Source organism: Aricia agestis, chromosome 4 (genome assembly GCF_905147365.1).
Source record: "Aricia agestis chromosome 4, ilAriAges1.1, whole genome shotgun sequence".
NCBI classification, from domain to species: domain Eukaryota; kingdom Metazoa; phylum Arthropoda; class Insecta; order Lepidoptera; family Lycaenidae; genus Aricia; species Aricia agestis.
Genome location: NC_056409.1, coordinates 21207155 through 21221465, shown reverse-complemented (window position 1 = coordinate 21221465; position 14311 = coordinate 21207155). Strand labels below are relative to the sequence as shown.

The 14311-nt window shown below is 35.0% G+C and overlaps 1 protein-coding gene across 1 annotated transcript; it reads right to left on the bottom strand.

Annotated features, from left to right (window-relative positions):
- Window positions 1-6654: 6654 nt before the first annotated feature.
- On the bottom strand, window positions 6655-8273 carry LOC121726260 (DNA-directed RNA polymerases I and III subunit RPAC1). The gene is made up of 6 exons (XM_042113535.1): window positions 8105-8273; window positions 7720-8020; window positions 7494-7613; window positions 7220-7402; window positions 6907-7134; window positions 6655-6799 (listed from the first exon to the last, which is right to left on the bottom strand). Exons 1-6 carry the CDS (start codon window positions 8162-8164, stop codon window positions 6690-6692), a joined length of 1002 nt encoding a protein of 333 aa, XP_041969469.1. The 5' UTR covers window positions 8165-8273; the 3' UTR covers window positions 6655-6689.
- Window positions 8274-14311: the final 6038 nt, after the last annotated feature.

The window sequence follows — 14311 nt, the reverse complement described above, 5'->3', positions numbered from 1 at the left end:
CAGCTAACATACACATAGAATCTAAATATACAATACAAGAAGGCCAATTAAAAGTTTCCACAGATAGAAAAATGCTAATAAAAACAAAGCAGCGATACGAGTAGACAATGGTCACAATTATTTAGAATTTTAGAAAAAAATTAGAAAAACAGAACAATTATTTACCTACTATTCTGGAAAACAACCTAATTTCAACCTTATGCATTACGTTTAGCGTTCATTAGTACAATAACTGTCTGCCGTCACGCCTGTGGTCTCGCTTCTGTCTGGCAAGCGATCTTAAAAGGCCCATTCTCTGCAGGACTGCCGTGCAGTCCTGCCGTGAATGGGCCTTTTTAGTATGCAACCGCCCGCGCCATAGACCACGCGCACCTGGGGCACAATTCTCAGGATGTGAGAAAAGTTCATCTTCGAATAAAATACCGAATTATGAGATTTTTACGAGCGTAACACAGTTTGTGGAGAATACACAAACTGTGTTACGAGAATACACAAACTTCACATTCAAAATATTTCGTGCAAAGATCGCTCGAGTCGAACGAGTGGGACCGGTTATATATGTCCGAATTCGTACACCACACGTGGCCGCTTGGAAGTTGAAGCGTTCGAGACCGGTTTCCTGCACAATATAATTTGTTGCTAATAGTTTGTGTACCTATTCTCAAAACACTCGAAATATTTCGTGTAAAGATCGCTCGAGTCATACAACTTACAAGTGCTAGGGACCGAATTCGTACACAAATTCACCCTCCTATTGGTGGATATGTAGCAAAGTAGTTGTCAAATAAATAAATTACGAACAAATATTCGTGCTTGTGTTTCTTTTACGATATAATTCCCTACTTATAAGTTAATGTATTTAAAAGAAACTATTTATAATTTCGTTAAGTTAGAGTAGCTTGTAGGTACAAATGTGTATTCTGTGGAGTTGCTGAATTAGACTATTAGAATTTTATCAGAACTTTTGTTGTATTATGTAGTTTATATACGTTTTAGGATAATGAGTAATGACGTTTATTATAATATGAGAACTAATTTTTTGAGCGGTTATTTAAATATTTGGGATGTTATTATGATCAGTTTCAAAAAATATTGAGCAGTTATTTAATTTTATGGCGGTTGATTAATTATTGCGACTGTTAAACATGGACAGTAATAAAAAAATAATTGAGCAGTCCAATAACTGAATGAGAGAAAAAAATGATGTAATGTGCGGTTCGATAACGACTTAACAGAAGGCCTACTTAACCACGGATACTGTAGCGGGGGGGGGGGGGAAGGTTAGGTTAGAACTTAGACCACAACACAGAGGGAGTCGAGCGAGCGCAGCGAGCGTGCTGCGGCAGCAGCCGGCGACCGTCTTAGGGTTGATTCAGATCGCAACGCGACGCGTAGATGCATTTCTAAATTAGTATGGATTTGACAGATTCGCAATACGTCTGACGCAATTGAAATCTGTCAAATCCATACAAATTTAGAAATGCATCTACGCGTCGCGTTGCGGCGGCGAAGAATCAACCCTTACTTTCGCTTTATGTACGGAACCCTCTATGGGCGAGTACGACTCGCACTTGGCCGATTTTATTATATTTTACCACCTCATTGTTTAAAAAACTGCTTAGAATAAGATTTCTCACTGACAAATTCCGTAACCGCTCATTCATTAATTTTAACCGCTCATTTAATAATTTTACTGTTCAATAATCCAAACTGTTCCAAAAGTTTCAAATATTCTGGCAGACTGAAGATTCAGCTATCTGGTACCGACTTCAAAATGATGAAGATTGAGTACAGAAATAGTAGTGTTTTAGCCGAATTCGGAAAAAGGCACTATTAGATAGGAAAAATTATTTAATACTTTTTAGTTCATATTATAAGGATGTTATTATTGTTTTTACCTTGGAAGTCGGTTTTAATTTTTAGTTAAAAATAATTTTCAATCTAAACCTAAAGTTCATCTTGTATATACAGGTTGTAACAAAACCACAGACATAGACCAAGATAGACATCGCATGTGTATGTACTTCGCGTGCCACATCGCGTTCCTAAACGACGAGCATTCTGGGTCGGCGGTCCGGATGTGGACCGCGGTACGCCATTTGGTAACCCCTGGCCTAGATTATTGATTCCCAAAGTGGTCCAGGTGGACCCCCAGGGGTCCACGGAAGCCCGAAAAAAATGGAGGTCCACAAGTCGTTAACGGGGGTCTATAAAAATGTATTTGGTAACCCGACTTGACTTCTATGAATATAGGCAACCAATGTCATAAGAAGCTAAGAAATTGCATATTCCATAATATTCAGATTTCAAAAAGAGTATGTCAAGACTCACCGATGCCGCACTGCCCGCCCGCCTAGCCGTACGCGAGAACTGCGTGATAGAACAAAGCTATATCTTTTTATATTATACTATAATAATTTTGTGATCATTGACGTGCTGAAAATTTCATGTCGCGTGCCATTGGTTCGCCATCCCTGGCATAGGCTGATAATTTGTTGAAAAGCACAGCGACAGTTACTTAAAATGGTAGCAAGTTTCATGGATTAGTATTGTTAGGGTGGGTTGTGACGGGGGGGTTGTTATAGGGAGGGGGGGGGGGGGGGGGGGGGAGGTTGTTACAGGGGGTCCGCAGTATGCACCAATACGTTTACAGTGGGCGATGAAACAAAGGAGTACACTCTGGCCTAGATAATGGACACGTTTCTTATCATCGGTACGTCACAACTCACAGTAGGTAGGAAAAAAGTGGCACGCCTGTTTTCATATAAATGCAATGGAGCGACATACGGTATCTATCTTGATCAATGTCTGTGAACAAAACAAAGTGATAGTTTAGGGGTTCCCAATCTTTTTCAGCCGTCGGCGGCGCAGTTACACGTCACAATATTTCGTCACGGCGCGGCGCGGCACCCTACTCTACCTAGCTATTAGAAAAATATACATAAATAAGTACATTTAATGATTATAGTTAGGTTAAACAGGTAATTTAGTAGATAATAAACAATTATTTAATCATCTACCTGATTTACATAATTATGAATAATTACTATTTTAATTTTATTTTATAATATTTGTGGTTTTGGATAATGATGGTGGACCGACTCACAGCACCGCTCTTGCCTTTCCACTTCGCACCAGGGCCGGCGCCCTGGTGCGCCGTGCACACTTTGGGAAACCCTGGTTTAGGGTGTTTATGAGTGCCATGTATTTTTTTGAACTTTTGTATGGGCAAATTCATTACATTGGTGTGCATGCCATATAAATCACAAAAAAAAAATACATGCATGGTGCACTTTAGGTTTAAAAAAATTATGGAATAAATTTAAGGTCAAGAAGCAGATAACCGAGAAATTAGGTTCTTTCCTATGCTGTTACTTGTTAGTATACTGACTATAGAATTGTAAGATTTTAGTCTCTCTCTTTCATCATTTCAGTTGCGTACCCCTTCAAAGATATAGTATAATTACAGAGTACTTTATGACATAATTCCTCTACGTCTCTGTAAATGTCTAAACTTAATTGTTAGTAATTGTTAGTAACTTAATAGTAAGTAGATAGTTAAGGTCCTTTCTCAGCCTAATCTAAGATCCAATTTAATAGGCATAAAATAATAAAGTTATTTGTTTTTAACCATAATTTAATCACTTAACTTATTTTTTATTTTTAACTAGGTATAATATACAAAATAATATGGTTAAAAATTAACAAATAGATTATTTTCAGTAAAATCGGCAATACTTCTTTGAAGTAGGTAGTACTTATATTCAACATGCACACACAAAAATCAATCTGTAATAACATATGATCAAGAATAATTATAACCACCTACCTATAACTGAGCTTAATATTTTAGGATGTTTACCAGCCCATAACTATATTTAATCAAATTATAAATCAAGAAATAAATATAATAATAATAATCTTGGCAAAAAGTTTTTCAATAATTATTTTTTTAACATTAATTTTGCAGCTATTTGTATAACTGTATTGGTAAGATATTTGAGTTGCCACATTAATAAAAATGTGCTTCTGATTTTTTAAAAGCCTCTATTACTGTTCTTAAAATTAATAAATTGCAAAATGCAAAGTATGCAAATGCAGGAGATAATGTGATTTTATATTTTTAGTTGATGGGGAAAATACTTAATAATTTTCTTTTCAAGTATCTAATTCTATTTATTGTTATTAAGTAATACTATTCATTATAATTAAACATTCCATAATATTATGTACAATGTAAACATTAGCCGTAATATAACATTCTTTGCCTCAAATTGTGGATAAGCTATTTAAACATACCACTAATAATTCCTGACAAAATACAAAGGAATTTATTCTTAAATGCTCACTAGTTCATTAATCATAATTTAGGGGTAAATTATAAAACATGTAGTATTGCTGCAACTGTAAGTTGTAACAGTGGTATACATAATGGGATTTTCCTGCATACTAGTGATAAACTGTGGCTAATGTATTCTTGTCAATTTATAGCTGCAAATAAAATGACATCAAATGATAACTCGAATTACCTTATGAGCTAGACATAATATAAAGTACAATAATTTTTATGTTAGTGAGTGAGGGGATGATTGCAGCTGTCACACTGGCTCACTTAAACAGTTCGCTCGACCGACCCGCGCACGTCTTTGACCTTTCAAAATATTTGCTGCTAATTCGATGCGCATTACCAATTTATGCTGATTTTCCAATCTTTCCAAACAGTTTTTACAAATAGTTTTAGGCAAGGGGTCCGACCTTGATACCTGGAATTTGGGACGATTTTAAATGTAAGAAAAACCTTTTTAAACTAAATTGATTTAGTAAATTATATTTAATACTCACATTTATTGAAAGATATCTATTGATTTTCTCGGATATGCATAATCGAATCCCTTCCTCCCCGTAAATATGAAGAACTACTCTATGCATTTCAGAACATAAACGACAAATAAATCCAGTTAAAACTCCTTTGTCTAAACTACCCATTGTAGAAGTATGTTACAAACGATCTTATTTCTTGAGTAAACAATAATTGTGCAATATTTTTATTAAAACTCTCAGAAAAACAACAATAGAAACGCTGAAAATTTTGGAAACTACAGAAAAATGACAGCTGACATTTGTTTTTTTTCATTGCCTTTGTATTATGTCAAGAAAGTGAAGAAATTAAAAAGTGGCCACATGGTCACAGTTTCAACTTTTAAATCAAAATAATGCCCGGGCCGCATCTGCGTTTGCGTAGTGCTTCGTGCTTAAAAGCCTTAAAACGATACCATTGGATGATCTACGTGTATCGTCAAATGGTATCGTCTCATAGGCTATTGAGACGATGCCATTGGACTGTACCATAAACCATTGGCTATTCAGAGTCATAGCGAAGCTTCGTGCTATGATTCATAGCACGAAGCTTCGTACGATAGGGGGATATTAGATTATCATATATATTGGATCCGAGATCATTGAGTCAATGATATTGGATAATGTAATATAGACATATGATTCATTTCTTCCTTGATCATAGATTTTTGACATTTGCTGAGAGATTGGATCCAATACCCGGGTCATAAGAATAGGTGTTGCCAGTTATTTAATATAAAAAAGAGTTTTTAATTTCTTGTTGGTTAATATGTTTCAAATAATGTAATGTAATAATATACTTGGATAATCTTGCTGAAATAACAAAAAACAAGCCATATTTAAAATGACGATGTTTTTTGACAAATCGAATTCTCTGAGATCTAGTAACCCTGACGTCTATACCTGTCAGCGTTAGCGCTCTCTATTGGCTATTGAAACCACATATGACGTAAAATAGGATCAATGAAATATGATAATGTAATACGCAGATATGATCAAATGATCATATGGATCCTATATATGATCATAGAAATGATCCAATATATATGATAATGTAATACCCCCCCATAGACTGCCACTGCCACTTTTTAATTTCTTCACTTTCTTGACGGTCTATAGCAGTGGTCCCCAACCTTTTTTTCATGCGGGCCACAAACATATTGTTTTGGTCTTGGTGTCATGTCGCAGGCCGCAACAAATTTTTTTTAGGGTTAAAAATAACATTCTTCAATTAACGGTTTAAAAATTTAACAACTATCACGTAGACTTTACGCTCCATAACTGTTTAACATCACGTGGGCCACAAATAATACCCGGCGCGGCGGGTTAGGGATAGCGGGACTACAACATGTTTTACTTAAGTATACCAGTAAGTATACTTATCTACTTACTTGTGCATTGTATACCCTAAGTTAATTATTATTGTACTCCTAATAGATACCAAAGGTCGCTTGAAAGAAATTGCCCACTAGCAAATTAGCAATAAAGCCGCCTTTACGTTCTTGAATCTTGTATCTTTGCTGAATGTATTTTATGTTTGTACAATATTTTGAACGCAATAAAGTATATTCTATTCTATTAAAAATAAAAACTTTGCTATGAATAAAAACGTTTATATTGATTTTGATGGCTGGCACAAATAAATAGTTTGCAGTTGGTGTATTTTGTACTATGCCACTACAATATTTTAAGTACCTACATATCTTTTTCAAGTAAGCAGTAAGCACATTGCTTCGATTAGAATGCATTCTTTGTAGTGTAAAATTATACTTTAGGACTATATAACATTCAAATAAATTAAAAGGGCATTGCCTAATTATTTAATTTGCTTTTCAAAGTTCATTTAGTTCGTCTAGTAATGATTTACACTTATTTCTAAGAACCTTAACAGCTTCAACAAATATCACACTTGCTGGCATAGCTCCCACAGATTCCACATTAACTGAAAACAAAGAATATTTTTTTAATACTTTTTTATTTAATTTAATTATCATAGCAATTTATAAAACTTTCAAATGTTTATTTTTATCTTAAGAATTATTTACTTACAAATAAAGTGATCTCTTATCCTGCTCAACACAACTGCATCTTTGATGCTTTCATATCTATAAACATTTCTACTGCAAATGTCATATCTGGCATCTCTAACAAAGGCTCGTCCCTCAGAGTCAATTCCTATTACTCCCGGTGAGAAACAGCTTTGAAGCAATGTAGCATCACCTCCATCAATTTTTCGTGTCAACTGTATATCTGGCAGCAATCTGTAGGATGCAGTTGCTAGAAAAAAAGGTTGATCACATTCAATAGCTTTTGGTCCTGATCGCACATGATTATGAAAATCTATATTTTTTGAGCAACTTACCAACTGGCGAAAACTTTGCATGGTCTTTTCCTATACCTTTGACGGCAACAAGATGCAAGTCTAATTCGTGACCAGGCCTCATTTTGGATATAAGAATATCACCATGCACCGGTCCAACGTCAGCTTCCTTGTGAACTGAGGCTTGGTTCCCAATGGGGTGCCATTTTATTTGTGAGGAGTAAACTAAAACACAGTTATAATTCCTGTGACAAATATCACATAGAAAAATATATGAAGCAAGTAAAATTATTTTTATAAATTTCATTATCATTACCACTGTGATTCTCATACAAATCTTCTGTTCTGAATGAGTCTTTAGGTTGTGTTTTATTATTAACACATTTAACTTTCAAAGAATACTCCAGTGTGTCGAATTCAGTTCCTTCTGTAGCATCTGCAATCAAATTATTTTCAATAACCATTCATGAACAATTTATTTGTTATCAAAATATTTTTTCCTATGAATAATATTATATAAAATAAATTTCTAAATAGATTACCTTCAGGACGATATTCAAATAGACGAGGGTCGGCTTTTAGTGGTATGAGTCCCAATCTATGAGCGAGTACTTCATCTTGGATGATAGAAGTGTTATTCTTTATCATAACCTTCTCGATGGCCATGCTGGGGACCTCGCTCAGCATCAACCTCCGAAATGCATTGGCGAAGGCAGGTTGTATACCGATCAAATCAAACTCCATCTCCAAGTTATCCATACGAATGATATTTATACGAAATTTCTTAGCAAACTTCTTGAAATTCCACTTCTCGTCTGCCATACCGAAATCGTCGGGGGCATTCTGCAATAATAACAATCATTAGGTATTTAATAAAGAACATGGGCATGGTTTTACCCCATGATAACCTAGTATGTATTTGTTTACTTTGACTCTGAACTCCTCCATTAAGACCCGTGGTTTCTCCTCTTTCACGGGTTTAGGCATGGCTAGAAATGGTTTTAATTTGATGTTAAACTAAATATTTCCAACACGTGCACTTTATTTACAAAATGTTTCTATTTTTTCAAATTTCAACACAACTCACAAGCCTTCCTCTTCCTCTTTTTAAATTATATGTATATATTATTTTAAATATGTATTATCTATGTAAATCTATGGTTTAAATTAAAAAACAATCAATGTCAATTTTGACATTTTTCTTTTTTATAAAAATGTTAAGCAAATGATTAATTATAAAACAGCACCAATGATTAGGTACTAATACCAGGTGGGTGAAACTTTCGAACAAAAAAAAATTGGGTTATGGTGGTATGGAAATGTAGTAAATGAAAAACTTTTCATTAATTTCAGATTTTTAGGTCCCTGTACTAATTTGCAACATTTTAGTCTGCAGGCAATGGTTGTTACGAAGATTTAAGGAGGAGGAGAAAGAAGGTATGGGATTATGAGAGGTGCGGCCACTAAGGGAAAATCCTCTGATCAAGTGAGGTGGTATACAGCTGGCCTGAGCCCACGCGATATATTTCAGCTGTCTTATGTACAGGGTGTAACAAAACTAAGTAATAATACTTATGTGTGTATGTATAAAGATGCGCGTCCACTGGATCGGAATCGGAGCGTAAGCAGCGGACGGATTTGTTGCCTAAACCTTGTTAAGTCTGTTTTATTGTTTTGTGTTTATTTAGCTATGTACAATAATTTTTATTGAAATAAAACATTTGTTTAAGCTCATTTCTTTTTTTTAAATTTTTGGCATGTTTAGAGTGGAAGGTTTTGCATGTATTTTAATAAAAGAAAACTTGTTTTTGCTCCTACATTAAAATTACAAAATGTTAGTATGTAATTTTTTACAAATAATCTGTAGCGAAGTCAAGGGACAAGGTAAAAACCAGGGGTACACATTTTTTTTAAATGCCCATAGCACGCATAAGGGATTAATACACTTATAAATTATCTTTTTAGCTTACAAAAATATCGATTGAAAATCCCAAAAAACGTTGTTCAAAACTTACGTAGGTATTTAATGTCAAATCCACGTGTTTGAGGCATTCGTTGACCATTCTTATGGTTTATTATTTAGCGGAACCACAAAACTCAACAATATCTAGCATAAAATGTTCACTAAAAACCTTAATTTACACTTTTATTTACATGAAATATGCAGACCGACTCCTTTGTGTCCTAGTAAGTAGGACATAACATTAAACGCTTTTGACGCTTATTCACCGTTATGGCTCTCTCCAGTCTATAGTATCCAATGTTATTCTACTTATAAGATATGTTACGTCCATACTATTTTCCGGCTTAAATCTCTTCCGAACAATTTTCTAATTCAAAATTGCAAACATTGACAAATTTGACAGATAAGTGAAACAAAAGATACAAAAAACCATTTACATAAAAGAGACAGTTCTATTTTTAAACGTCGAATCTAGGGAATGCAATCTAGCTTGGACCAAAATTGACTACTCAAGATCTCGGCGTCTTTTTTCTGAATCAAGATTGGTCAGTTCGAGATCTTGTTGAGATTCGGGTCGAAATCTTGGTCGCGAATCAAGATTTTCGGGATTTTCAAGATTGAGCAGAATAATTGAAAAAAATGCGGTTTTTTTTGCTGCAAATTGATAGTAGGTATTAGGTACCAGTATTTTAATATTAAGTAATATAATATGGCATGTATATAAATCGATATCTGTATATTCCCTTTTCTCGATCAAAACATTTCATAGTTTCACCAAAAATACTGACTTGCACACTAATAATTATGCACACCAAATAATGCGAATTCAGCATACTATTTAAAGGTATTTGCAAAACTGTTTTACTGAACGAATAACTATTATTAAAATAGTATATCTAACAATTCCTTAGTTCAACAAACATATTACAACTTTTTAAAGGAAAACCATCACCTAATTTACTTTTAGGAACATCATTTATTCTAAATATAACCCAATTTAATATGTCATGTTCATATATTAAGGTACACATAAAATCATCAAGTGCTAACTTAACATGGACTAAACTTTTGAACATATCTGGAGATGTGGCAGAGTGTAACATATCAATATCCTGTAGTAAAGTTTTACGTATTTTTTTGTTAACAAGTCTTTCCACGTGAGTTTGCATATTCTTTTTTGCATGAGCCCAGCACATTATTACAGTAGTTTCAGTAGCAAACACTTCTTTAAATGCGTTTTGATTGCTTTTAGCTGCGTCGCAAATCAATATTTTTGGGTGGAAAGAGAGCGCGTAAAGGGAAAAGGCGGAGTTCCGAACACCTTGGGACAGCATATGAAAATCTTCTTTTCGTTCAGAAGTCGACACAGCCAGAGAAAGAGGATGAAATCACTTAGTTTTATCAGTTGTCCCGACTAATAGAACAGGGAACCCCTGCCAAATAAGTTTGTATGTCGCATCTGCATGAATATTAGTGGCTAATGTAGTTAACTTTAGCAGAGACTTTGTGGAGATAGCAAATCGAAAAGTCGGTTTTTCGCTTTCGTAGACATAATAACAAATGACATAGGGTTCGTGCTCATCATCAGGTACCTTAGAGTGTTCAATAAGCCATACCTGAAGCTCTCCAAGACTAATCGTAGGAGATCCGTAAACAGCTCGACGACGGTTAATTGTTCAGTTGTTTCTTTGAGGGAACTGTGATACCCTGTATATTACGTAAACTGTTTAGGTTTCATACGTAATGCAAAAAGTTTATTTAACTTGTTTTTTGTTTCTTGGCTACCGTAATCAGATTTCGGACCAATAATATATGAATGGTCGTGGCTTTTGTTCGGTAAGGTAAAACTTCATCAGAGTCGCACTCAAAAAGCAAATAAATACTTGCTGCACACTGTGGTCCTCGAAATTTCACTTGATTGCAGGGATAAAACATTTTCGTACCATCTTCCGTATTATGTGAAACTTTTACCGACTACGTATTTTCAGCTTGCAGAAAAATCTCGGCTTCTTTATCATATGCGCATTTCTTCTCGAACACATATTCTCTGCCTCTTGACCTTTTCTTTTTGGCAGAAGGCTCCACTTCCACTTCAGATTCGTCTGAACAATAAATAGGAACATTTTCCTGGTTATGCACACTACTGCTGCTGGCTTCTAATAGGATTTGGTTTAATTCCATACTAATGTGTCCGTAGAAACAATCCCTTTTAAAAGTTCGAGCTTCACTAATTAGTCTAATTACCTACTTTGCAATTAAACACGAGCAAGTTCCCTCCGAGCGAATCGTACGTCGATAAACAATAACAAATGCACTCGACGCAGTTCGGACCGTTTGCACTTCGCAATGTTCCATCTCTCTCGCACTCGCGTTAGAGGCTAAAGAGCGAGCGCAAAGGAGTGAGTGCGGCGGTAGATGTGCAGGCCCCAACATGTTTTTCAATAAAACAGAGAAACAAAAAGAATATATAGTTAGTTAAAAAGTATTTTAGTTGCACGATTAGTCAATTTGTAGACATTTTATACGTGGGAGAGCCATGCTTCGGCACGAATGGGCCGGCTCGACCGGAGTAATACCACGTTCTCACAGAAAACCGGCGTGAAACAGCGCTTGCGCTGAGTTTCGCCGAGTGAGTGAGTTTACCGGAGGTCCAATCCCCTACCCTATTCCCTTTCCTACCCTCCCCTATTCCCTTCCCTTCCCATCCCTACCCTCCCCTATTACCCTTTTCCCTCTTCAAAAGCCGGCAACGCACATGCAGCTCTTCTGATGCTGCGAGTGTCCATGGGCGACGGAAGTTGCTTTCCATCAGGTGACCCGTTTGCTCGTTTGCCCCCTTATTTCATAAAAAAAATGGAAATTTATTTTATTGTGGTGCACTTTTATATATAAAGAGTACAGGGAAAGAATCAATGATATTCTATGTTACTAACGTAACTAGATTGGAAGTTTACGGTAGCAACGCGTTGCCACTTCGAAGATGCCTGCAGGCATATCTCCACATACATAATGACATAACGAATATATGACTTGACATTGTCTTTTGAACAAAAAAGTGGTTACGCATTTCTGAGAATCTTTTGTAAGACATTGCTACTCTAGTATTTTAGAAACTCATTGGAAAGAATGATCAAAGTCATTTTTTATAAATTAGAAGATAAATGATTTCTTAACTTATAGGACTCATAAGTACTTAAAGAAATGACACAATAATAATAATTTCTGTCTTAAAATCACTGCTAATACTTTGGTTTCATTATTTACTAAAAAATAAAAATATTGTATATTTTTAATGAGATTTATTTAATATTTTTCCAGTTCGGCCAAACCTAAATCATATAAATCATACAAATGTCACAGAGCATGAGAACGTCAACTGATGTTTGACTATTAGTTCGAAAACTTGTAAGAACGATCAAAGTCCTCGAACTCTGATCGTTTTTAACTTTTACCGCTTAGACCATAGACATAATATATACTTAGACTATGATCACTAATAACTTTTATGTAAAAAAATAAAACGTAATTTATCGTGACTTTGTACGTTTATATTCTTTTCGTGCTTAATGACAGGCAAGCTTAGCGTCTTACGAACTAGATGGCGTTATTACCTCAAAGCAGTTTTAGGGTGACTTTGATCGTTCTTTCCCTGTGCTCTTCATATCGTTTTTAGAAATTCCTCTGTAAGATTGTCCAATTTAGAGTGCAACTTAGTATTTTTGATAAACAATTCGAATTTTTGTTCTACAAATCATTTTTCCGATGTACGAACCATATTTTTGGTGCGAATTCGGTTATAAAGGTCGTCTCGTTTTGTATGATGTTTAAGTTTTTTTTGTAGGACATGTTCAGTTAATCAATAGTTTTTTTTGATCAGCATTAGCTTTTCTGGTATGCATTCAGTTAATTAGTGGAGTTATTTAGTGTGCCGAAAAATAATATAGATGTGCATTTAATAATATCCCATATAATATTATGTAATGTTTCAAAGAATTTGTTTTTGCGAAAATTGGGTATTGTTATATAAACTAAACATAACAAACTCAGTTTTTACAAATTGAATTTGTAAAAACTAAGTTTTTTTAAAACATAAAAATCGGCGCAGCGCAGACGACAGACTATCCGTATAGCACTTTTTAGTCCGTGGAAATAGAACCTATGCAATTGCCAAATTATATGCAGTAACAAACACGACGCGCAGCGCAGACGTGTGCGTTACTGCATATAATTTGGCAATTGCATAGGTTCTATTTCCACGGACTAAAAAGTGCGTCACGGATAGTCGTTCGTCTGCGCTTATCTGTTTACTATTATATATACCCTAATCTGTGGTACGCGCTTTGCAGCGCAGGTATGAACAATCTGAAATCTCGAAATCTTGTTACAATCTTGGACTATTTTGTCAAGATCGCGAACAGGATTTCAAAATTCAGGATTGATGGCTTTCAAGATTGATTCTTGGAAAATCACTCAAGATCTTGGTGGAATCTTGATCTTGCAAGATGAAGATTGCATTCCCTAGTCGAATCGTATCGCTGTGTCTTTCTTCGCCTGAGCTATGACGAAAATTCGATTTTTCCAGATTGTTCGAAAAAAATATTGAAAATGTAAATAAACCAGGTATTTATTGCAATCAAGACATGTGGTAAGAGATTCCATGTTTTTTGTTTACTTCCGAGTCATAATTGCTACATTTTCGAAACACGCACGACGTCATTTTCAATTTATTTAAGGTAAGACAAGACGTGGCACCAGCACCACAGAGTAGTTTATTATATATTATAGGAACGTGGCACGTTCGTGACTGCGCTCGATGCAGACTAAACAACAGACGGCCCAATTGGGCCGTATTTAAATCTTCACAACGCGCGCGGTAGTAACATATCTGCTTTGAGTTTTTCATCATTGATAGTATCTCAATACCTGCTACAGTTCGACAAGGCTTTAATAGAATGTGTCAATGTCAGTCAATGTGCGCTGCTGGTAAAGGAGAACTGTCAAAAATGACGTTTTTGTATAGTCTGTCAAGAAAGTCATGACGCTTATTCACCGTTATAAGGCGGGAAAATTTTTAAATGAAATAAAAAATAAGAGAACTTTATTAATTCGAGATAAAAATGTGCAAGGTGACAATATTTAAAATGTAATAAGCGTTCTCTGTGAAAATACAA

Bases quoted from the DNA above. Each gene is read 5' to 3' on its own strand.
- LOC121726260 (XM_042113535.1), bottom strand. From the start codon at position 8,164: ATGCCTAAACCCGTGAAAGAGGAGAAACCACGGGTCTTAATGGAGGAG. The intron at 8,021-8,104 runs GTAAACAAATAC...TTATTATTGCAG, and splicing joins TGGAGGAGTTCAGAGTCAAA to AATGCCCCCGACGATTTCGG. The intron at 6,800-6,906 runs GTAAGTAAATAA...CTTTGTTTTCAG, and splicing joins GATAAGAGATCACTTTATTT to TTAATGTGGAATCTGTGGGA.